The sequence below is a fragment of the Pseudophryne corroboree genome, chromosome 5, assembly GCF_028390025.1.
Source record: "Pseudophryne corroboree isolate aPseCor3 chromosome 5, aPseCor3.hap2, whole genome shotgun sequence".
In the NCBI taxonomy this organism is placed as follows: Eukaryota; Metazoa; Chordata; class Amphibia; order Anura; family Myobatrachidae; genus Pseudophryne; species Pseudophryne corroboree.
In genome coordinates this window covers 32,611,707-32,638,404 of record NC_086448.1, presented here as the reverse complement: position 1 = coordinate 32,638,404, position 26,698 = coordinate 32,611,707, and the positions used below count along the sequence as shown (strand labels likewise).

Sequence of the window (26,698 nt, the reverse complement as noted above, 5' to 3'; positions counted from 1 at the left end):
TTCCAAAAAACACTCCCCAAACAGCACATGACGCAAAAAAAAAAGAGGCGCAATGAGGTAGCTGTGTGAGTAAGCTAAGCGACCCTAGTGGCCGACACAAACACCTGGCCCATCTAGGAGTGGCACTGCAGTGTCAGGCCAGATGGCCCTTCCAAAAAATACTCCCCAAACAGCACATGACGCAAAGAAGAAAAAAAAGAGGCGCAATGAGGTAGCTGTGTGACTAAGATAAGTGACCCTAGTGGCCGACACAAACACCTGGCCCATCTAGGAGTGGCACTGCAGTGTCACGCAGGATGGCCCTTCCAAACACTCCCCAAAGAGCACATGACGCAAAGAAAAATGAAAGAAAAAAGAGGTGCAAGATGGAATTGTCCTTGGGCCCTCCCACCCACCCTTATGTTGTATAAACAGGACATACACACTTTAACCAACCCATCATTTCAGTGACAGGGTCTGCCACACGACTGTGACTGAAATGACGGGTTGGTTTGGACCCCCACCAAAAAAGAAGCAATTAATCTCTCCTTGCACAAACTGGCTCTACAGAGGCAAGATGTCCACCTCATCATCATCCTCCAATTCATCACCGTGTACATCCCCCTCCTCACAGATTATCAATTCGTCCCCACTGGAATCCACCATCACAGCTCCCTGTGTACTTTGTGGAGGCAATTGCTGCTGGTGAATGTCTCCATGGAGGAATTGATTATAATTCATTTTAATGAACATCATCTTCTCCACATTTTCTGGAAGTAACCTCGTACGCCGATTGCTGACAAGGTGAGCGGCGGCACTAAACACTCTTTCGGAGTACACACTTGTGGGAGGGCAACTTAGGTAGAATAAAGCCAGTTTGTGCAAGGGCCTCCAAATTGCCTCTTTTTCCTGCCAGTATACGTACGGACTGTCTGACGTGCCTACTTGGATGCGGTCACTCATATAATCCTCAACCATTCTTTCAATGGTGAGAGAATCATATGCAGTGACAGTAGACGACATGTCCGTAATCGTTGTCAGGTCCTTCAGTCTGGACCAGATGTCAGCATCAGCAGTCGCTCCAGACTGCCCTGCATCACCGCCAGCGGGTGGGCTCGGAATTCTGAGCCTTTTCCTCACACCCCCAGTGGCGGGAGAATGTGAAGGAGGAGATGTTGACAGGTCGCGTTCCGCTTGACTTGACAATTTTCTCACCAGCAGTTCTTTGAACCCCTGCAGACTTGTGTCTGCCGGAAAGAGAGATACAACGTAGGTTTTAAATCTAGGATCGAGCACGGTGGCCAAAATGTAGTGCTCTGATTTCAACAGATTGACCACCCATGAATCCTTGTTAAGCGAATTAAGGGCTCCATCCACAAGTCCCACATGCCTTGTGGAATCGCTCAGTGTTAGCTCCTCCTTCAATGTCTCCAGCTTCTTCTGCAAAAGCCTGATGAGGGGAATGACCTGACTCAGGCTGGCAGTGTCTGAACTGACTTCACATGTGGCAAGTTCAAAAGGTTGCAGAACCTTGCACAACGTTGAAATCATTCTCCACTGCGCTTGAGACAGGTGCATTCCACCTCCTATATCGTGCTCAGTTGTATAGGCTTGAATGGCCTTTTGCTGCTCCTCCAACCTCTGAAGCATATAGAGGGTTGAATTCCACCTCGTTACCACTTCTTGCTTCAGATGATGGCAGGGCAGGTTCAGGCGTTTTTGGTGTTGCTCCAGTCTTCTGTACGTGGTGCCTGTACGCCGAAAGTGTCCCGCAATTCTTCTGGCCACCGACAGCATCTCTTGCACGCCCCTCTCGTTTTTTAAATAATTCTGCACCACCAAATTCAAGGTATGTGCAAAACATGGGACGTGCTGGAATTTGCCCATATTTAATGCACACACAATATTGCTGGCGTTGTCCGATGCCACAAATCCACAGGAGAGTCCAATTGGGGTAAGCCATTCTGCGATGATCTTCCTCAGTTGCCGTAAGAGGTTTTCAGCTGTGTGCGTATTCTGGAAAGCGGTGATACAAAGCGTAGCCTGCCTAGGAAAGAGTTGGCGTTTGCGAGATGCTGCTACTGGTGCCGCCGCTGCTGTTCTTGCGGCGGGAGTCAATACATCTACCCAGTGGGCTGTCACAGTCATATAGTCCTGAGTCTGCCCTGCTCCACTTGTCCACATGTCCGTGGTTAAGTGGACATTGGGTACAACTGCATTTTTTAGGACACTGGTGAGTCTTTTTCTGAGGTCTGTGTACATTTTCGGTATCGCCTGCCTAGAGAAATGGAACCTAGATGGTATTTGGTACCGGGGACACAGTACCTCAAACAAGTCTATAGTTGGCTCTGCAGTAATGATGGATACCGGAACCACGTTTCTCACCGCCCAAGATGACAAGGCCTCAGTTATCCGCTTTGCAGCAGGATGACTGCTGTGATATTTCATCTTCCTCGCAAAGGACTGTTGGACAGTCAATTGCTTGGTGGAAGTAGTAAAAGTGGTCTTACGACTTCCCCTCTGGGATGACCATCGACTCCCAGCAGCAACAACAGCAGCGCCAGCAGCAGTAGGCGTTACACGCAAGGATGCATCGGAGGAATCCCAGGCAGGAGAGGACTCGTCAGAATTGCCAGTGACATGGCCTGCAGGACTATTGGCATTCCTGGGGAAGGAGGAAATTGACACTGAGGGAGTTGGTGGGGTGGTTTGCGTGAGCTTGGTTACAAGAGGAAGGGATTTACTGGTCAGTGGACTGCTTCCGCTGTCGCCCAAAGTTTTTGAACTTGTCACTGACTTATGATGAATGCGCTGCAGGTGACGTATAAGGGAGGATGTTCCGAGGTGGTTAACGTCCTTACCCCTACTTATTACAGCTTGACAAAGGCAACACACGGCTTGACACCTGTTGTCCGCATTTCTGTTGAAATACTTCCACACCGAAGAGCTGATTTTTTTGGTATTTTCACCAGGCATGTCAATGGCCATATTCCTCCCACGGACAACAGGTGTCTTCCCGGGTGCCTGACTTAAACAAACCACCTCACCATCAGAATCCTCCTTGTCAATTTCCTCCCCAGCGCCAGCAACACCCATATCCTCCTCATCCTGGTGTACTTCAACACTGACATCTTCAATCTGACTATCAGGAACTGGACTGCGGGTGCTCCTTCCAGCACTTGCAGGGGGCGTGCAAATGGTGGAAGGCGCATGCTCTTCACGTCCAGTGTTGGGAAGGTCAGGCATCGCAACCGACACAATTGGACTCTCCTTGTGGATTTGTGATTTCGAAGAACGCACAGTTCTTTGCTGTGCTTTTGCCAGCTTAAGTCTTTTCATTTTTCTAGCGAGAGGCTGAGTGCTTCCATCCTCATGTGAAGCTGAACCACTAGCCATGAACATAGGCCAGGGCCTCAGCCGTTCCTTGCCACTCCGTGTGGTAAATGGCATATTGGCAAGTTTACGCTTCTCCTCCGACGATTTTATTTTAGATTTTTGAGTCCTTTTTTTACTGATCTTTTGTGTTTTGGATTTTACATGCTCTGTACTATGACATTGGGCATCGGCCTTGGCAGACGACGTTGATGGAATTTCATCGTCTCGGCCATGACTAGTGGCAGCAGCTTCAGCACGAGGTGGAAGTGGATCTTGATCTTTCCCTATTTTTGGAACCTCAACATTTTTGTTCTCCATATTTTAATAGGCACAACTAAAAGGCACCTCAGGTAAACAATGGAGATGGATGGATACTAGTATACTTATGGATGACGAGTGACTGACGACACAGAGGTAGCTACAGCCGTGGACTACCGTACTGCGTCTGCTAGTATAGAGATGATAATGATATAAAAAATATATATATATCACTACTGCAGGTATATATAATATAATGACGGACCTGCTGGACACTGTCAGCAGACTCCTAAACTACTAGTATGAAGAAGATAGAAAAAAAAACCCCACCACAGGTAGGTATACAATTATGGATGAGCACTGACGACACAGAGGTAGCTACAGCCGTGGACTACCGTACTGCGTCTGCTAGTATAGAGATGATAATGATATAAAAAATATATATATATCACTACTGCAGGTATATATAATATAATGACGGACCTGCTGGACACTGTCAGCAGACTCCTAAACTACTAGTATGAAGAAGATAGAAAAAAAAACCCCACCACAGGTAGGTATACAATTATGGACGAGCACTGACGACACAGAGGTAGCCACAGCCGTGGACTACCGTACTGCGTCTGCTAGTATAGAGATGATAATGATATAAAAAATATATATATATCACTACTGCAGGTATATATAATATAATGACGGACCTGCTGGACACTGTCAGCAGACTCCTAAACTACTAGTATGAAGAAGATAGAAAAAAAAACCCCACCACAGGTAGGTATACAATTATGGACGAGCACTGACGACACAGAGGTAGCCACAGTCGTGGACTACCGTACTGCGTCTGCTAATATAGAGATGATAAAGATGATAGAGATGAACAAAAAAAATACAACACTACTGCAGGTAAATATTTATATAATATAATGAATGACGGACCTGCTGGACACTGTCAGCAGAATGCGTTTATAGAATTAAAAAAAAAAACACCACAGGAGTGTTTGTTTAACTTTTTCAGGCAGACAATATACTGGTGGTCACTGGTCAGTCACACTGGCAGCAAAAGTGTGCACTGTACTCCTGCTATAACTGCACCCCAGTCTCCCCCACAATTCAGCTGTGTGAGCAGTGAGCACTCAGCACAGTCAGATATACATAGATGATATTATCATGCAGCACACTGAGGCTGAGCACAGATATGGTATGTGACTGTGTATCGTTTTTTTTCAGGCAGAGAACGGATTATAAATAAAACTGGTGGTCACTGGTCACTATCAGCAAAACTCTGCACTGTTCTGAGTACTCCTAATGCTCCCCAAGTAGTAAATCAAGTGTCTCTCTAATCTATTCTACACGGAGAGGACGCCAGCCACGTCCTCTCCCTATCAATCTCAATGCACGTGTGAAAATGGCGGCGACGCGCGGCTCCTTATATAGAATCCGAGTCTCGCGATAGAATCCGAGCCTCGCGAGAATCCGACAGCGGGATGATGACGTTCGGGTGCGCTCGTGTTAACCGAGCAAGGCGGGAAGATCCGAGTCTGCCTCGGACCCGTGAAAAAAGGCTGAAGTTCGGGGGGGTTCGGATTCCGAGGAACCGAACCCGCTCATCTCTAGTTAAGATGAGGGGAGGGTTAGGCTTAGGCTACAGGAAAAGTTAGGGTTAGGCTGCGGGGGGATAGGCTACGGGAAAAGTTAGGGTTAGGCTGCGGGGAGGGTTAGGGATAGGCTGCGGGGAATGGGGGAGTTAGGGTTAGGCACTAAAGGGAGGGTTGGGGGTAGGGATCAGTGTTACAGGTACTTACTGGACTGCTGCAGCATCAGTGGTCTGACCTAGACTGAGCCCCAGTAAGACTGCCCCAGGCCGAGGGGCTCACATCCCAGGTCGGCCCAGCAATAACCTGGGTTATCTCAGCGGTGTGAAAGGGGTATAACGCTTGTAGACACAATCACGCCTCGCAGCCATATGTATCACTATAACAAACACTTGTAGCTGAATATCTGCCACTGTATACTCTCTGCAGTCAGCGTGACGTCTCCCACCGCGCAGCCCGCAAGATGTTTGTCTTAAAATAATTAAAAAGAGGCCATAAATTACACATTTTCCACTAGTGACTGCCGGCTGCTGCGATGTTCTTTCTTCTATAGCCCTGAATTTACATTTCGCAGGCTGCCCTATGGCTGCTGTTTATAACAGGGATCCCAAGGAATTATTCTGAACTGTCATTTGTATCTAATTGCGCTGATTTTACTTCCCAGCTCCATATAAACCAGACATATATCACTTTGCGAGGTGTGTCTAACGTATACGCAGTATTTATAGTTATATAAGTTAATCAGGAAATCAAATAAAAGCTGTAACAGAACTGATTTCACCCGTGAATTAAATGTGTTTTCCACCTGCCTATAAGTTATCATCTTCTTCATGCACCTGTGCAACTTTTACCGGACATTTATATTTCTGCCTTTAGTCTGACGTTTTCAGCCAAGTGTTTATATCATCAGACACTATTGTTTACTGTTGTTGCCTTTGAACACAACACAGAGCTTCTCTGCTGTTACTGTTGTTTGTCTCCAAGGCAGAGAGCTCAGCTGTATCATTTTCAAGGGCAGCAAAAGCACCTGTGCCTGATTATAAAATACATAACTGAGAAGCATAGAAAAATCCAGCAGCAATAAATTAAAGTGACATGAAGGTAGTCAAACCATTACGCCAGTGGTTCCCAAACTTTCTGGAATCACGGCAGCCTAGAGTATCAGACGAGTTTTCACGGCGCCCCTAGGACAAAAGTTTTTTATTGATATATTTGGAAATAAACTCTGAAATTTATTTGTAACTGCCCAGACCAAGGGGCAGTAAGTGAACAGATCACAGATAATCGTTCCCTTCATTTGGGTTTGGGGCAGAAGCAGAGAACAGATTCCAAGGGAAGTTTTTCAAAATCTTCTGTTCATCTCCTGCTCTGTTACCTGATCCGTTTCCTCCCACAGCCATAAGACTAGGCTTGGGCAACTAGCACTTGCCCCATCTACCTGACCTTGATACCACATACAGGTCATGTGTTTTACTCTAACTATCCCCAAATGGAGATATTTATTTCCGCACACTCTAGTTATTTTATGCATACTGCCCAGCTAAGTAACCTGGCTTCAAATGCACCAGGCGCCTTAAATTAGCGCAAAGGCACCCAGACATCTGCTGATGGTTTACAGAGCGTGAGGGATATGTTCATGAAGGAGCAGGAAATTGCGTACACCAAGGAGAGAAGTTGGCCAAAGTTATGGCGTCCCTACCCAAATACGGCGTACGTGCTCCATTCATCATTGCTTTGAGGGAGAAAAGCGCAAAAGTGAGATTTTAGCTTGTGGAGCGATTTTATTGTAATGGGATCATGGGAGTTCCGTGCAGGGATTTTAAATCATCGATGGTCAATGGCCATCCCTAATTTAACTGCAATCTCTTGGTCCAATTCTACAGTTAGGCTGACCACACTAGCCCTTTAAACTGGGACACTCATGACTTGCACAGGTTCTGTGGCTGGCTGACTTGAAGCCTGCATGTCACCTGGTTTTAATCAGCCACAGAACCTGTGTAATTCATGAGCGTCCCAGTTTAAAAGGCTAGTATGGTCAGCCTACTACAGTACGAGTCCTTACTCCACAAGAACATGAATAACCAGCAAATATGACGTTTCTCCCGGAAGTACAGGACCGCAGCAGATATTAGAGATCATTGGATAATCTCCCATTTCTGATCGCAAAGGCAGGTCCCTGGAATTTACCAAGCCGGACCTTGGCCCCAGTAGCTAACGCCACCCGAGGATGGTGCTACCCATTGTACCGCATCATTTACCAGGAGATGACATTGGCCGCCCGGGCAGGCGTGGTTAGTGCCACGGGTGTCCCGAAGAAGAAGGGATGTGATTGTATTAGGGATCCCTTTCCCTCATACACACCACAGGGGCGGGATCCTTTAGGAGTCCCCTCTCTCTGCAAGTGTTTGTAATACATTCTAGTGATCTTTCATCACATATTGTCGCCATAAGCGTCGTTATAAGATTTTAATGATCAGGTCTAGAACCTGATAATGAATTAATATGCCCCTATGTCATTAGAGGAAGAGGTCTACTGCGTACGATTATTAACACAGCGATATACTGAGGATGTGAATATTTTGTTATATTTAAGTATCACCAGGTCTGATTCCGGCATGTACGCAGTGCCAACGTGCACGCTTCTGAGCAATTATTGGAAGACTGCGCGTGCACCGCAATCGCACTGCGCACGCACCGAGGTACCTTGTGATGCCGCTCGCAGTGAGAATTTAGGGGGACATTTACTAAGCAGTGATAAGAGTGGAGAAGTGAGCCAGTGGAGAAGTTGCCCATGGCAACCAATCAGCACCGAAGTAACATCTATAATTTGCATACTATAAAATGATATAGAACTTCTGATTGGTTGATGGGGCAACTTCTCCACTGGCTCACTTCTCCGCTCTTATCACTGCTTAGTAAATGTCCCCCTTAATCGCAAAGTGATTGACAGTCGGGGGAGTAATCGGGAAGTGTCTGCAAAAAATGCGTTGCAACTATTTTCGTGGCATATCTCAGCCTTCATCTGAGATTCTGGGGGTCAATCCGAGTTGATCGCTCGCTAGCAGTTTTTAGCAGCCGTGCAAATGCTATGCCGCCTCCCACTGGGAGTGTATTTTAGCTTAGCAGAAGTGCTAACGGTTGTATCGCAGAGCGCCTGCAAAAAAATGTTGTGTAGTTTCAGAGTAGCTCTAAACCTACTCAGCGCTTGCGATCACTTCAGACTGTTCAGTTCTGGATTTGACGTCACAAACCCGCCCAGCGTTCACCCAGCTACGCCTGTGTTTTTCCTGGCACGCTTGCGTTTTTCCGAACACTCCCTGAAAACGGTCAGTTGCCACCCAGAAACGCCCACTTCATGTCAATCACTCTGTGGACAGCACTGCGACTGAAATGCATCGCTAGAGCCTGTGCAAAACTGCATCGTTCGTTGTGCCCGTACGTCACGCGTGCGCATTGCGCCACATACGCATGCGCAGAACTGCCGTTTTTTAGCCTGATCACTGCGCTGCGAACAAATGCAGCTAGCGATCAACTCGGAATGACCCCCTCCGTGCACAGAAAACATGGCGCCAACCTCTCAGTTACTGTGGCCCGTCTGCGTGACCATGGACTCCCTCAGGGCGTCTTTGGGCCTAATTCAAGGTTGATTGCAAAACAAAATTTTTCTCTAATGGGAAAAACCATGTGCACTGCAGGTGGGGCATATGTAACATGTGCAGAGAGAGTTAGATTTGGGTGGGTTATTTTGTTTCTGTGCAGGGTAAATACTGTGTGCTTTATCTTTACACTGCAATTTAGATTTCAGTTTGAACACACCCCACCCAAATATAACTCTCTCTGCACATGTTACATCTGCCTACCCCCTGCAGTGCACATGGTTTTGCCAATTAAAGGAAAATGTTGTTTTGCAATCAACCTTGAATTAGGCCGTATGGGCCTAATTCAGAGTTAACCGCAGCAGCAAATTTGTTAGCAGTTGGGCAAAACCATGTGCACTGCAGGGGGGGGGGGGGGGGGGGGCAGATGTAACATGTGCAGAGAGAGTTAGATTTGGGTGGGGTGTGTTCAAACTGAAATCTAAATTGCAGTGTAAAAATAAAGCAGCCAGTATTTACCCTGCACAGAAACAAAATAACGCACCCAAATCTAACTCTCAGCACATATTACATCTGCCCCACCTGCAGTGCAACATGGTTTTTCCCAACTGCTAACAAATTTGAAGCTGCGATCAACTCGGAATGACCCCCTATGTTCCTTGTTTCTGCTGGTGGACAGATCCGGCGGCTGTCTTTATTCATTTCTAAATACAAAGGTCCTATTTTTCTTAGAAAATGCACTTAGATAAATTACATGTAATCACCTTTACAGCCATTGTTGATCTCATTAAGGGGCATACGTATTCAAAGACATTTGCGGGTTATCGACACAATGCCGGCATCCCCAGGCTGTACACAAAAGTTAGTGCGATGGATAAGAACCATTTCCGATTGCAGAGGTCTCTTAGGGGGCTGCTATATTGTGCTACTTACGTTGGATGTTGGGGTTTGGGACGGGCGTATGAGTAACATATGCATTTCCGTCCTGCACATTCGCACCAAAAATGTGTTCGCTACTGTGGACGTGCGCAACCTTACACCTAAAGACGCGGAATTGGGGCAAGGAAGCGATGTACAGCAAGGGCGCGGCCACGTAAGTGCGACATAGGGAGAGGTGGACGCAGTGGAGGCATGCAGTGTATGATACGGGTACTATGGCATCCGGTCTCTAGGCCGACCACATTTAGGATGACAGTCATTAGGTCGACCACTATTGGTCGACATGCATTAGGTTGAAAGGGTTTCTAGGTCGACATGTTCTAGGTCAACATGACAAAAGGTTTTTCACAATTTTTTTCATTTTTTTAACTTTCATACTTTACAACCCACGTGGACTACAATTGGGAATGGTAACCCGCCAGAAGCATGATGAGCGAAGCGAGCCATGTGAGGGGACACGGTGCACTAATTGGGGTACCCGGTCACTCTACGAAAAAAGCGACACCAATTTAAAAAAAAAAAAAAACTCATGTCGACCTAATGCTTGTGTCGACCTATTTTGGGTGCCGACTTAGTCACTGTCGACAAATAGTGGTCGACCTATGAACCACGCCCGGGTACTATAGGGTGTGGTGCACGCTGATGAGAGTAACGGGTGTGTGCCTGTGGCCAGGAGGGGGCATTTACACTGGCGCACACGGCTGCAGACATAACTGTGACAAAGCTGCGCTGATCCTCCCATATACAGGTGTGTATATATATATACACTGCTCAAAAAAATTAAGGGAACACTAAAATAACACATCCTAGATCTGAATGAATGAAATATTCTTATTAAATACTTTGTTCTTTACATAGTTGAATGTGCTGACAACAAAATCACACAAAAATTATCAATGGAAATCAAATTTATTAACCCATGGAGGTCTGGATTTGGAGTCACACTCAAAATGAAAGTGGAAAAACACACTACAGGCTGATCCAACTTTGATGTAATGTCCTTAAAACAAGTCAAAATGAGGCTCAGTAGTGTGTGTGGCCTCCACGTGCCTGTATGACCTCCCTACAACGCCTGGGCATGCTCCTGATGAGGTGGCGGATGGTCTCCTGAGGGATCTCCTCCCAGACCTGGACTAAAGCATCCGCCAACTCCTGGACAGTCTGTGGTGCAACGTGGCATTGGTGGATGAAGCGAGACATGATGTCCCAGATGTGCTCAATTGGATTCAGGTCTGGGGAACGGGCGGGCCAGTCCATAGTATCAATGCCTTCGTCTTGCAGGAACTGCTGACACACTCCAGCCACATGAGGTCTAGCATTGTCTTGCATTAGGAGGAACCCAGGGCCAACCGCACCAGCATATGGTCTCACAAGGGGTCTGAGGATCTCATCTCGGTACCTAATGGCAATCAGGCTACCTCTGGCGAGCTCATGAAAGGCTGTGCGGCCCCCCAAAGAAATGCCACCCCACACCATTACTGACCCACTGCCAAACCGGTCATGCTGGAGGATGTTGCAGGCAGCAGAACGTTCTCCTTGGCGTCTCCAGACTCTGTCACATCTGTCACATGTGCTCAGTGAGAACCTGCTTTCATCTGTGAAGAGCACAGGGCGCCAGTGGCGAATTTGCCAATCTTGGTGTTCTCTGGCAAATGCCAAACGTCCTGCACGTTGTTGGGCTGTAAGCAACGTTGGGCCCTCATACCACCCTCATGGAGTCTGTTTCTGATCGTTTGAGTAGACACATGCACATTTGTGGCTTGCTGGAGGTCATTTTGCAGGGCTCTGGCAGTGCTCCTCCTGTTCCTCCTTGCACAAAGGCGGAGGTAGCGGTCCTGCTGCTGGGTTGTTGCCCTCCTACGGCCTCCTCCACGTCTCCTGATGTACTGGCCTGTCTCCTGGTAGCGCCTCCATGCTCTGGACACTACGCTGACAGACACAGCAAACCTTCTTGCCACAGCTTGCATTGATGTGCCATCCTGGATGAGCTGCACTACCTGAGCCACTTGTGTGGGTTGTAGGGAGGTCATACAGGCACGTGGAGGCCACACACACTACTGAGCCTCATTTTGACTTGTTTTAAGGACATTACATCAAAGTTGGATCAGCCTGTAGTGTGTTTTCCCACTTTAATTTTGAGTATGACTCCAAATCCAGACCTCCATGGGTTATTTGATTTCCATTGATAATTTTTGTGTGGTTTTGTTGTCAGCACATTCCACTATGTAAAGAACAAAGTATTTAATAAGAATATTTCATTCATTCAGATCTAGGATGTGTTATTTTAGTGTTCCCTTTATTTTTTTGAGCAGTGTATATATAAATGTATTTATTTACTAGTTACCAGCCCATCAAAATGATGAAACAACGTAACAGTAATGTTAGCGCCGGCGGCTGTGCGTGCCCGAATGGATCAATCCTTGAATTGCTCCGTCGGGCGCCATCTAGTTGGTGACAATGCGCATAACACTTGAATTCCACCCCATAGAGGTGAGGAGCAGCATTCACCGTTTAATACTAATGTATGAGAGGATAGGGAACCCCATTCAGTGTCTGAGACTTTACTGGGCTGACATCCATTGGATGACTCAGATGTAGTTCTGAGAATCCCCGATGAGAGGAGCTTATCGCTGCATTTATAGTAGGACATAAATGTCTATTCCACAAGTAAGCGTCTGACGTTCTAGCTGTGGTGCATTATATGAGGGGCACTGAGATTACCCGGAACCTCTGACTCATCATGAGATCTGACCGGCCACAGAGAGCGGAATACAAGACGTGTATAACTACTGTATAAGGATCCGGCTGGTAACACAATGTACAGGCAGACCTCCAGTTATGGAGACAGTCCTTCTGCACGGGCGCTATTCCTGACTGTACCACCCACGGCCCACAGTGCCCCCTGGGGGACAAGGGTTGAGAGGTCACACTAGTCTCACCTGCTGCTCTGCATGTCAGGCAAACGCTGAATGGGTGCAGCGCCACTAAACCTTAGAGAGAGGGACTGGGAGCAGCCCAACAGCTTGGGAAGCGCTATGTACTGTATGCCCCAAAGTGAGGAAAAACAGGGATGCGTACAAAGGGGGTAATTCAGACCTGATCGCAGCAGCAAATTTGTTAACAGTTGGGCAAAAAAAGTCCGTGAGTCCGTGGGGGTGTTTGGTGGTATCATTGGCAGCATTTCCATCCCTCGCAGCAAATTGCATTGACCCCCAGGTGCAGCATGTTTTATTTATGACCTGTTTTTCTCACTGTCCGGCCCTGCAGAGACCTGAGGCGCCTTATAAACTAATAGGGTCACTGACAGGAAGAATGACAGATTGCCCCCCATGGTCACAGCCCCATGTGATATATCTGCTGGTATCAGGGCCGGGTCTAGCCCTTGTGGCGGCCCGGGTGAAAATAGGGGCGTGGCTTCATAAAGGGGCGTGGTCAAATGTAAACATTTTTTTTTTAAATTAATACTCACCATCCCCGCTCCTGATTCCCGCCCGCTGCTGCCCTCTGTCTCCGTCTCCGGCCACCGGCGCCGCTCCTCTGATCTATGGGAGAGACGTCATGACGTCTCTACCATAGCACCGCATAGACACTAGAGGTCAATCATGACCCCTATGTGCCGTTTCACAATGCCGTGCTATGCGCGATGATGTCATCGCACACAGCAGTGACAGCCAGCACCGGGGGGGAACCACCAGTAGCGGATCTTGCCACTGCAGCGGCGCCCTCCGGATGGCCCCGGGCAAAAGTCCTGTGTGCCCGTAGCAAGATGCGCTACTGGCTGGTATAATAGCCTTCCAAACCATTTAAATCTATGTATGTGAATATCACTAGAAACACTGGGCATGCTAAGACTTGTAGTTCCTCAGCAGCAGAGCCATAGGATACCAAAAATGCAGTATATACAGTATATAACTAGAGAAAGCTGTGTTCTATGCTCGTCACGTTACAAGATGTCAAATATAATGCACGGAGGACCTTCCCGGAACTGTGATCTCATTTGGGTTAATTTACAGTAAGTCTGACATTCTAAGATGCTGAGGAGCAGTATTACAGCCGGCAGTGACCGTGGCGGCTCCTTTATACAGCCATATTTGGTGAGTGTGAGTAACGCTGTACTGTCAGATCCACCGAGAGACCTACAGGAGAGGACTCATAGGACTCTGTCCTAGAAGGGTGAATAATAGACCTGGCAGATACACTGAGCAGTGAGGGAGGTGAAAGCGCACAGATCTCCCAGGAGACAGATATTAACTTTAGGACGAATATACATAGTTTCTGCTGCGGGGTACACTGGGCTCCACAGGGAATAACATCGGGGTGTAGAGTAGGATCTTGATCCAAGGCACCAACAGGCTAAAAGCTTTGACTGTTCCCAGAATGCATAGCGCCGCCTCCTCTATAACCCCGCCTCCATGCAGAAGAGCTCAGTTTTATAGTTGGTGCCATGCAGTGCAGGCATACAACAGGTAGGGCTGCTCCAGCAGCCCTCAGAAGAGCTTTTTTAAGTGAAATCTGAAGACTTCAAGGGCTGCAGCAGAGACACTGTGTGTGTTAGATGTCAGTCAGACATCTCCTGCTGCAGCTCCATCACCTCCCCCAGCGGCGCTGTATACTCCCGCGCCCTGGCTGCCGGGTACTTACAGCGGAGGCTCCGGTTTGCTCCAGTCAGTCACACACCCCTCCGCAGCTCTCCAGGATCGCGTGTCCGCACTTTGGGAGAAGGTAAGACGGTCCCCCAGGTGGGACCCACTGGAAACCCCGATCCGGCGCAGCCGGTGGGAGGCGGGCCGCGCGCACTGGCGTGGACACTGTGGTAGTACAGGGACCCCACTAGACCACCAGGGCAAGGGCACAGGTCGGTTTTACTAAAAACTGTTTATTACATAGCCCACAGTACCCGGTGGTGAAGCCCAGCAAGGGGATAAGGCTTTGACCTGAAGCCCCAGCCCCAGGGCACCATTTAGAGTAAATGTTCCCACCCTGGAGCTGCATCTCTCTCTCTCTCTCCCTCACTCCCTGTCAGCGTTTGGGCGCCATTAGGACAAGCTGAGCTGATCCTGGGACTGTTTGGGCAAATCCTCCTCTGTAAAGCCGCCTGCATGTCAGCGCTGTGCGTTTTACAGGACACTTAAGTATTCTACATGTCTGCTGACAGTGTTAGTTAAGAAACAGTGCATTTAGTCAGAGTTATATAGTACAAGTACCCTGTGATATACATTCAGTCGTTACTGTGCATTGTTATATCTATTGATTATATAGCTGTACTTAGTATTACTTTGTATTGCTAGTCCAGTGCAGTTTTATTGCATGCCATAATTTCTGCTTTGTACATGTGACTGTGTGTGTGTGCATATAGCTGCTGCGTGACTTCCATTTCGTGTATCTCACTCAGATTGCTATCCCTATATTCTGTAACCTGAGGGGGCTAAGTGCGTCAGGGTTATTGTTTAATATAGGTATTTCACAGGATATACTTACTGTGTATTTTTCTCTGTGATTTTTAGTCACCATATACCTCTTGAATTCTCTGTTTGTGCTCATACACTGCACAGGGGGTTCTTGTTAAGGTATTAGGCTGCTGATATTGTACTGGGTTGCCCGTGAATTGAGCTTTCAAACATGCCAGCTACAAGGGGCAACGGAGCTGGGGCTGATCCCACATTGCGTGGTGGTGACGCTGCAGACATATTAGAGGAAAACATAGCAGCAGAGGGTTCAGGTTCTGGAGGGTTCCTTACACCCCAGTGTAACTGTAGCAATGGGGGTTCATAACAACCCACCTTGGGCTACTTCTCCACGTTATTAAGTACACTGGTGACTAGACTTGCGCCCCCTATGGGACCTCCTGTGCTGGTACAACCGCTTATGGTCCCTACGGTTAATCCGCCTTGGGCAGATCAACTGTCCGCTCAGTTACAGCAATTGAACCACTCACTGACTAAACAGACGTCTAACCCTCGCCCACCTAAGACCAAGGGGACCAAGGGGTCCCCTAAGCGGGCCATTACTTCCTCACAATCCACCCACGTCCCAGACACCTCGTCTGATGAAGAAGGCGTATATACTGACCCCACAGACACTGATCCAGATAATTCTGATGGGGAATCGGTCTCTCAGGTGGATGTTCCTGACTTATTGGAGGCTATCAGGCTTATTCTTCAAATTACTGATGACCCAGAGCCTGATGCTACCTCCAAGAAACCGGACAGATTTAAACGTCAGAAGGTTATTAAACAAGTTTTACCTCATTCTGACCATTTAGTTGAAATACGTCAGGAATCCTGGGAAAATTCAGGAAAGAAATTCACACCTCACAAGAAGATGCTGGCTCGCTATCCCCTCGCTGCGGAGCTTAGTAAAAATTGGGAAACACCCCCGCCAGTGGATTCGCAAGTGGCGCGGCTGGTGGTGTCCTCAGCTCTGCCTGTAACTACCGTCACTACTCTGAAAGAACCGACGGATAAGCGTGTGGAGGGTTGCTTAAAAGCGATTTACACTCTAGCAGGTGCTGCGCATCGGCCCACTATTGCAGCAACAAGGGCTGCAGAGGCTATTGAAGCGTGGGCTCAGGAGGTGGAAGCAGAGCTGCTATCCAACTTTTCTGATAATGCTAGACAATGTCTCTCGTATATTGTCACAGCATCTCATTACATTAAGGAGGCGGCTTCTGATGCCGGTATTCTGGCGGCCAAGGCTTCTACTACGTCCATTTTGGCTCGCCGGATTCTCTGGTTACGGTCCTGGTCTGTGGATCTGGACTCTAAGAAAACCCTGGAGGTGCTCCCTTTTAAGGGAGACGTTCTTTTTGGAGAGGACCTCAACAAGATAGTGGCTGACTTAGCTTCCGCTAAAACAGTGTGTCTACCTAGTACTGCTCCTTCGGTACCGAAGGCTAAGAGTACTTCCTTTCGCTCCTTTCGTCCTTCAGGTAAATCAAAAGGTCAGGCGTACCCGAAACAGACTCGCACTTCCAAAACCGCTAAGCCCAAACCTAAACGGGCCTGGGCTGCCCGTCAGCCTGCTTCCAAAACGGACAAGTCTGCTGCATGACGGGGCGGACCTCCCTCTGGGGGATCCCAGGGTGGGGTCCGACTTCTAGGGTTTACCCAGGAATGGTTGAAGACCACTTCCGATGCCTGAGTATGGGAAGTCGTCACTTGAGGTTACGCCGTATCCTTCAAGAATCGTCCCCCTCATCGATTTTGCCTGACAGATGTCCCTCCGGATCAGGTAAAGGCAAAAACTCTTCATTCGGTGGTACAGTCTCTCCTGGACACAGGAGTGGTAGGACAGGTGCCTCTGGCTCAGAGAGGCAAGGGGTACTATTCACCGCTATTCCTAGTCCCGAAACCGAATGGGTCCTCTCGGCCCATTCTCAACCTTAAGTCCTTGAACAAATTTGTAAGAGTCTCCAAGTTTCGTATGGAAATCCTTCGCTCTATTGTTCTGGCTTTGGAACCAGGGGATTATATGGTCTCCCTGGACATACAGGATGCTTACCTGCATATTCCTATTGCAATGTCGCATCAGCAATATCTGAGGTTTGCTGTTGGCAACCTCCATTACCAATTTCGGGCGTTACCTTTTGGCTTGACCACGGCCCCGCGAGTCTTCACCAAGGTCATGGCGGTAATGACGGTTGTACTCCGCCGTCAAGGGGTCAGGATTCTCCCGTATCTGGATGACTTGTTGATCCTGGCGAATTCCCCAGAAATTCTCCTACGCCATCTGGATCTGAAGTTCCAGTTTCTGCAAGCCCACGGGTGGCTCATCAACTGGAAGAAATCTTCCCTGGTCCCTGCGCAGAGCATGGTGCACCTGGGGGCGTTGTTAGACACTCACAACCAATGGTTGTTCTTGTCTCAGGAGAAGGTCCTGAAGCTTCAGGACAGGATTCGATGCTTCCTATCTCGTCCGCAAGTGTTGATACATTCGGCGATGCAAGTGCTAGGTCTCATGGTGTCAGCCTTCGACATGGTGGAGTACGCTCAATTCCATTCCAGCCCTCTACAGAAATTGATTCTTGCCAAGTGGGACGGTCTGCCTCACCGGATCAGGTCTCACATGATCTCCTTGTCTCCGGAGGTCCGTCTGTCACTGAGCTGGTGGCTTCAGGACCAACGATTGAGCAGGTGTCGTCCCTTCTGGATCTCCAACTGGGTCCTTCTGACAATGGATGCCAGTCTGAGAGGTTGGGGCACGGTGTTGGAGCAACACTCCCTTCAGGGTCGGTGGACCAAGTAGGAGTCTCTCCTCCCGATAAACATTCTGGAACTGCGGGCGATGTTCAATGCTCTGAGCTTGGCCCAGCATTTAATACAGAACAGACCTGTTCAAGTACAGTCGGACAACGCCACCACGGTGGCGTACATAAATCATCAAGGCGGCACTCGAAGCCGCATGTCAATGAGGGAAGTATCCAGAATTCTTCAGTGGGCAGAACGCCATCTGCCAGCCATATCGGCAGTGTTCATCCCGGGAGTACTAAACTGGGAAGCGGATTTACTCAGTCGTCAGGATGTACACTCCGGAGAGTGGAGCCTCCATCCAGAAGTATTTCAACTCTTAGTGGACAAGTGGAGCCTCCCAGATGTGGACCTGATGGCGTCTCGACACAATCACAAGGTTCCAGTCTTCGGAGCAAGGACAAGGGATCCTCAAGCAACGTTCGTGGACGCTCTGGCAATTCCATGGAACTTTCGGCTGCCGTACGTGTTCCCTCCGGTGTCACTTCTGCCCAGAGTAATAAGGAAGTTCAAGCAAGAAGGAGGAATCCTACTTCTGATCGCTCCAGCATGGCCCAGAAGGCATTGGTTCTCAGACCTCCAGGGTCTTTCTTTGGAGCGTCCTCTTCTGCTTCCACAACGACCAGACCTCCTCGTTCAGGGCCCTTGTGTTTTCCAGGATTTGGCCCGTCTGGCTTTGACGGCGTGGCTCTTGAAGCTTCCATACTAAGGGCCAAGGGTTTTTCTGAGGCGGTCACTCAGACTATGTTGAAGGCCCGTAAGCCGGCTTCTGCTCGGATTTACCATAGGGTCTGGAATGCTTACTTTGCTTGGTGCACATCTAATAATCATGACGTTTACAAGTTTAGTACGGCCAAACTTTTGGCCTTTCTGCAACAGGGCCTGGACTTAGGCCTTCGTCTGGCCTCCATCAAGGTTCATATTTCTGCCTTGTCGGTTTGGTTTCAGAGAAAAATTGCCACTCTGCCTGATGTTCATACGTTCACTCAGGGTGTGTTACGGATTCAACCTCCTTACGTCCCGCCTGTGACTCCTTGGGATTTGTCGGTGGTTCTGGAGGCTTTACAAGAGTCTCCGTTTGAGCCTCTTGAATCTGCAAACCTTAAGTGGCTTTCCCTTAAGGTATTGTTTCTGCTGGCTATTGCCTCTGCTAGACGGGTGTCGGATTTGGGTGCCTTGTCGTGTAGGTCCCCCTATCTGATATTTCACCGTGACCGGGCGGTTCTTAGAACACGTCCTGGGTACCTACCTAAGGTGGTATCTTCTTTCCGCCTTAATCAGGAGATTGTGGTTCCGGCCTTTGTCTCTCCTGAATTGTCTTCCATAGAGCGGTCTTTGGATGTGGTACAGGCTCTCCGTAACTATGTGAAGAGGACAGCTCCTATCAGGAAGTTTGATTCTCTCTTTGTACTGTTTGGTTTTCACAAACGTGGCTGGCCTGCTCACAAGCAGACCCTGGCCAAATGGATTAGAATGGTGATTGCACATGCTTATGTACAGGCTGGCCTTCCAGCTCCTGCTACAATCAAGGGCCATTCTACTCGGTCGGTTGGACCTTCTTGGGCGGCCCTCCGTTGTGCGACCCTTGAACAATTGTGCAAGGCGGCTACGTGGTCCTCAGTGAACACGTTCATAAGGTTCTATGCCTTCAATACATCCGCCTCCCAGGAAGCTTCCTTTGGACGCCGGGTTCTTGTGCCCGCTACAGTGCTTCCCCTCCCATGAGGAACTGCTTTAGGACATCCCCGATGTTATTCCCTGTGGAGCCCAGTGTACCCCGCAGCAGAAAACGAGATTTAAGGTAAGAACTTACCGTTGTTAAATCTCTTTCTGCGAGGTACACTGGGCTCCACAGGGCGCCCACCCTGATGCACTTAGCTTCTTTGGGTTTGTATGGCATTAGCCGTTGACACCTTCTCCTGTCGTGAGAATATGGTGTATGTGGCTACTAACGGTTGTCGTCTCTTTTTGCCTACTACTGCATTGGGCTGGTTAACAAAACTGAGCTCCTGTGCACGGAGGCGGGGTTATAGAGGAGGCGGCTCTATGCATTCTGAGAACAGTCTAAGCTTTTAGCCTGTTGGTGCCTCGGATCAAGATCCTACTCTACACCCCGATGTTATTCCCTGTGGAGCCCAGTGTACCTCGCAGAAAGAGATTTAACAACGGTAAGTTTTTATCATAAATCTCATTTTAGGGTTCACATCCATGGGCGTTTAATAACAGACAAGCGGCTCATACAATAGAGAGATTAGAGCCATTGGGCTCTAATGGGGCTGTCCTGGCATCAGTGACCCCAGTGATGCCAGGAGAGGGCATTCTCCTCACCACCAGTTTGGACACGTAAGTGTGTAGGCTCTGACCCCTTCATTTAAGGATCAGTGGGTTGCGTAAGCGAAAGGTCACACAATTAATGCTTCAGTTCTGTCTAAGAACTATAGAATATTCCTCATGCTGACTACAGTATGCCCAGACTTTATTCTGCGATGGTTTGGAGACTTTTACATGCTTAATAAGGTCCCCCGGGAAGGTGTATTAAACAGGGCCGTAACTAGGTGTGTGCGGACTGTGCTCGGCACATAGCGCTGCAGGGTAGGGGGAGCTGTTGGCAGCACTTGTCAATTTAATATTTTAATTACTTTCACTTGTAGCTTCCTCCCTTTGTGAAGCCCAGCATCTCCTGACCACCCCTATCTCCTACCCCCACCCCTTATGTCGCTAATACCTATACAGCATTCATGGACTTGACTTGATAGCTCTTTGTTGCTCAGTCGCACTGTCCTGTATTACATTTCAGGATGCTGATGTGCCCGGGATTTGAACCCGTTGCCTATGACATTGCAGTCGGACACTTTATTCATTGAGCTACAGATGGAGCCGTGCTCATCTGAGGCGGATCCATCGCAGGCATGCACTCCCAGTGTGACTAGGCGATCCGTCCACCTAGTCACGTCGGGAGTGCACAGAGACGCTCCCATTCAAGTGAAGTTATAAATCATTCAAGTGAGTTATAAATCTCATAGTTTTTATGCGGGATCAAGTGGCTCGGTGGGTGGGGTGTATTGCTGGGATGCAGCAGGTTGTGGGTTTGAGTCCTGGGTGTGGCAGTATATTGAAATGTGTTATTAAATGAGTGATATTTTGGCTGAATGGCAGCAAGCTCTTGGTTTGAGTGCATGAATGTGGTATAAAGAGGGTTTGTGTCCAAATCCATTTTCTTGCAGTGTTCTATAAATCTGTGTGTGTGTGTGTGTGTGTGTGTGTGTGTGTGTGTGTGTGTATATATATATATATATATATATGTGTGTGTGTGTGTGTCGGGGGGGAGGGGAACTATAGCATAGGCGTTCTTTGGGATCAATTTTGTCATGCCCCTTCCCCACGTGGCATGTGCATTATGTCCTTATTGGAATCAAGATTTAGTGGATAAATTGACCATAGCAACCAATCAGTGCGTAACTGTCATTTCAAAGACTGTTTGAGATAAAGTATATCACAGTTAGAAGCTCCACTTTATCTCTAAAGAGGAGATATACTAAGCCTTGGACAGTGATATCGAGGAGAGAGATAAAGTAGCAGCCAATCAGCTCCTAACTGCCATGTTACAGGCTGTGTTTGAAAAGTGATAGTTAGGAGCTAATCTAACCGTACCCCAGCCTAACCCTAATCTAACTGTACCCCAGCCTAACCCTAATCTAACCGTAACCCCAGCCTAACCCTAATCTAACCATAACCCCATCCTAACCCTAATCTAACTGTACCCCAGCCTAACCCTAATCTAACCGTAACCCCATCCTAACCCTAATCTAACCGTACCCCAGCCTAACCCTAATCTAACTGTACCCCAGCCTAACCCTAATCTAACCGTAACCCCAGCCTAACCCTAATCTAACCGTAACCCCAGCCTAACCCTAATCTAACCATAACCCCATCCTAACCCTAATCTAACTGTACCCCAGCCTAACCCTAATCTAACCGTAACCCCAGCCTAACCCTAATCTAACCGTAACCCCAGCCTAACCCTAATCTAACCATAACCCCATCCTAACCCTAATCTAACTGTACCCCAGCCTAACCCTAATCTAACCATAACCCCAGCCTAACCCTAATCTAACCGTAACCCTAGCCTAACCCTAATCTAACCATAACCCCATCCTAACCCTAATCTAACTGTACCCCAGCCTAACCCTAATCTAACCATAACCCCAGCCTAACCCTAATTTAACCATAACCCCAGCCTAACCCTAATCTAACTGTACCCCAGCCTAACCCTAATCTAACCATAACCCCATCCTAACCCTAATCTAACTGTACCCCAGCCTAACCCTAATCTAACCATAACCCCAGCCTAACCCTAATCTAACCATAACCCCAGCCTAACCCTAATCTAACTGTACCCCAGCCTAACCCTAATCTAACCATAACCCCAGCCTAACCCTAATCTAACCATAACCCCAGCCTAACCCTAATCTAACTGTACCCCAGCCTAACCCTAATCTAACCATAACCCCAGCCTAACCCTAATCTAACTGTACCCCAGCCTAACCCTAATCTAACCCTAACCCCAGCCTAACCCTAATCTAACCGTAACCCCAGCCTAACCCTAATCTAACCGTAACCCCATCCTAACCCTAACTGTAATTGACGCTAATTTTAATCTAACTCTAACGTTAATCTCACCTTGACCCTAAAATCGTCTGTCTACATTTTGACTGCAACCCATAACATCTGATTTATTTGGAGGAATATAGCTATCATAATGCCAGCGGGCAGATAATTAGCATTTTAGTGGCAGGATATAGAAATTAGCTCATATAGTAAGTATTAATTCATAACTTTTATTTGTCTGCAGGTACATCCAGCTGTGGACTGGGTCACACCACTTGGCTTCATGTAGGTTCTATGGTGCTGAAAATCACTGTACGGCTTCACAAACTCATCTTATGTTTAATAAACAGGATCCTTTGACGTAGTCTGCTGCCTCTCTCTCATAAGGTAAGGGATGTCCTTCTTGTGTGGGGGGCATGACCGTATACTGAGGTCTTCATCCATCTTCTGTGGGGACATGACAGATTATTGAGGTCTTTATCCTTCTTCTGTGGGGACATGACAGAATACTGAGGTCTTCATCTATCTTCTGTGGGGACATGACAGATTACTGAGGTCTTTATCCTTCTTCTGTGGGGACATGACAGTATACTGAGGTCTTCATCCTTCTGTGGGAACATGACTGAATACTGAGGTCTTTATCCTTCTTCTGTGGGGACATGACAGAATACTGAGGTCTTTATCCTTCTTCTGTGGGGACATGACAGAATATTGAGGTCTTCATACTTCTTCTGTGGGGACATGACAGAATACTGAGGTCTTTATCCTTCTTCTGTGGGGACATGACAGTATACTGAGGTCTTTATCCTTCTTCTGTGGGAACATGACAAAATACTGAGGTCTTTATCCTTCTTCTGTGTGGACATGACAGAATACTGAGGTCTTTATCCTTCTTCTGTGGGAACATGACAGAATACTGAGGTCTTTATCCTATTTCTGTGGGGACATGGCAGAATACTCAGGTCTTCATCTTTCTTCTGTGGGGACATGACAGAATATTGAGGTCTTCATCCTTCTTCTGTGGGGACATGACAGAATACTGAGGTCTTCATCCTTCTGTGGGGACATGACAGTATACTGAGGTCTTTATCCTTCTTCTGTGGGGACATGACAGTATACTGAGGTCTTCATCCTTCTCCTGTGACAACATGACAGAATACTGAGGTCTTTATCCTTCTTCTGTGGGGACATGACAGTATACTGAGGTCTTCATCCTTCTTCTGTGGGGACATGACAGAATACTGAGGTCTTTATCCTTCTTCTGTGGGAAAATGACAGAATACTGAGGTCTTTATCCTTCTTCTGTGGGGACATGACAGAATACTGCGGTCTATATCCTTCTTCTGTGGGGACATGACGGAATACTGAGGTCTTCATACTTCTTCCGTGGGGACATAACAGTATACTGAGGTTTATATTCTTCTTCTGTGGGGACATGACAGAAAACTGAGGTCTATATCCTTCTTCTGTGGGGACATGACAGAATACTGAGGTCTATATCCTTCTTCTGTGCGGACATGACAGAATACGAGGTCTATATCCTTCTTCTGTGGGGACATGACATAATACTGAGTTCTTCATACTTCTTCTGTGAGCACATGACAGTATACTGAGGTCTTCATCCTTCTTCTGTGGGGACATGACAGTATACTGAGGTCTTCATAGTCTTCCTGTGGGGGCATGACCGTATATTAAGGTCTTCATCCTTCTTCTATGGGGACATGACAGTAAAGTGAGGTTTTCATCTTTCTTCCGTGGGGACATGACAGTATACTGAGGTTTATATCCTTCTTCTGTGGGGACATGACAGAATACTGAGGTCTATATCCTTCTTCTGTGCGGACATGACAGAATACTGAGGTCTATATCCTTCTGTGGGGACATGACAGAATACTGAGTTGTTCATCCTTCTTCTGTGATTTGCTCTTTGTGTCGTATCTAAGGGCAACAAACATAACGGCTATAACGTTTGAAGGATAGATGGAAACCAGAAAGACAAAGGACCATATGGTCAACATGCATTAATGTCGACAGGTTCAAAAGGTCAGCAAGACAATGGACGACGCATGTTTTCTGGGGGGGTTTACATAATTTCCCAACTTATGCTTGATTTACTATCCACATGAACTACAATTGGGGACGGTAACCTGCCCCGAAGTGTGGCGAGCGACGCGAACCAACGATGGTACACGCTACGACTGATTGTGGTCACATATGATGAAACATACAAAATGACCCCCCAAAAAAATGCAAAAAAAACTTGTCGACCATTGTCATTTCTACCTTTTACCTGTCAACTTTTTGTCTTTGTCAAACTAATGCATGTCGACCTTATGGGTCCGACCTAATGACTGCCTACCTAGACCCCGTAGATCTTCCATATCACACCCATAATCGTGTAATAACATCCAGATTATATGTTGTACAAACATGATTACTGACTCTTACACCATCTTGTTTGCAGATCGATTTGAGGAGTGACCATGGAGTGCCTACTGGGCCAAACGCCTGACATGGTCAACCACACCTTGGCTAACATGAAGCAGAATAGTTCTCAGGCCAACACAGAAGACCTCCAGTCGAACTCACTGACGGACTTAGATGAGGTGTTACATAATAAGTTTTATCGTCTTTGGGTTGCGCTGCTAGTCATTAACACCCTCATTTTCCTGGTGGGTATAATATTAAACAGTTTGGCCATCTATGTGTTTTGCTTCCGGACCAAAGCAAAGACCACATCAGTCATCTACACCATCAACCTGGTGGTGACCGACCTCCTGGTAGGCCTCTCTCTACCGACCCGCATCATCATGTACTACAGCGCCAAGGCTTGCCGAACCTGTGCCTTTGTCCACAGCTTCACCTACTTTGTGAACATGTATTGCAGTATTATTTTTCTGACCTGCATTTGCGTCGACCGCTACATGGCTATCGTGCAGGCTGAGGCATCGCGCAAGTGGCGGAACCCTAACTATGCCAAGTGCATCTGTATTTTTATTTGGATATATGCCGTCGTGGTCACCTTCACCATCTTGACCACTACCATTGGTCACCCGAAGTGCTGCCTCTACCAGCTCTTCACACTGACCATTTTTGAGTACTTTGTGCCTCTTATAATCATCACCTTCTACACTTTACGGATCATGTGGGCCTTGTCCAGGTCAACGCTGATGAACCAGAGCCGGGAGAGGCGCATGAAGGCCGTGCAGCTCCTCATCACTGTGCTGATCATCTTCACCGTTTGTTTCACGCCCATTCATGTCAGCCAGGTGGTCTTCTGCACCAAGACGTCCGTGCCCCGCGACGTCATACTCATCGTCTACCACGTCACGGTGACTCTCAGCAGTCTCAACAGTTGTATGGACCCGATCGTCTACTGCTTTGTCACCAACAACTTTCAGTCCACGATGAGAAGCATCTTTCGAAAGCATCGACCCGAGCAGGCGAGTATAGACATTGTGAGTCTAAACAAGAACTCCAAAGGTTCGGGGACAATGACGGCCATATCCAACGCAATAGTAACCCTGCCTTTACAACATAGCAATCTTATATAGTGCTGACAAGTGTCCAGCAATTGCTAACCAGACAGTGAACATAGTATTTAAAGACTTGGGGACTGCGCACAACCTGTGATCTTAGGACAACAGACTCATTCCTAAGAAGATATATTTGTACATAGGCGAATTAAATTGTAGGAGTTTAGTTTTTGTTTTTTCCATTTTTCTTTTCCTTTTTTTAATTAAAGCTAATTAATTACCCTTGTGCTAAATTGATGCTTATAAACTGAACGTGCAATAAATTATTTTGGTCTCGTCGGCAGAGCAGGTGATGACATTTGCCTTTAAAAAATGTTACGTAGTTGAGAGTAATAAATTTTTTGTAAATAATTGATGTCACCAATTCTTATTTTCTTGGAAATCGAAATTAACAATGTTAATAAGTGTAAAAAACAAACAAAACAAAACTGAAGTTGTCCCTGTGTCTTCTGAAAAGGAATAGATGAATGGTGGATGCGGGAGGGGCAGAGGTGATACACTGTATGGAAACTGTTGGAGGGTTTGGAAGTACAAGGCGAAACAAGGAGAATGAGCATATAGGGGGGTAT

At 47.5% G+C, this 26,698-nt stretch overlaps 1 protein-coding gene across 5 annotated transcripts in view; it reads left to right on the top strand.

The window, feature by feature from the left end:
- The window catches only part of GPR20 (G protein-coupled receptor 20), a 141,492-nt gene extending 115,038 nt beyond the window's left edge, over positions 1–26,454 (top strand). For all 5 annotated transcript variants that reach the window (XM_063921197.1, XM_063921196.1, XM_063921198.1 and 2 more), the window contains 2 exons: positions 22,838–22,980; positions 25,058–26,454. In XM_063921197.1, coding sequence (XP_063777267.1) covers positions 25,077–26,147 — 1,071 coding nt within the window. In that variant the 5' untranslated portion in view covers positions 22,838–22,980; positions 25,058–25,076 and the 3' untranslated portion in view covers positions 26,148–26,454. The remainder of the gene's footprint in view (positions 1–22,837; positions 22,981–25,057) is intronic.
- The last annotated feature ends 244 nt before the right edge of the window (positions 26,455–26,698 follow it).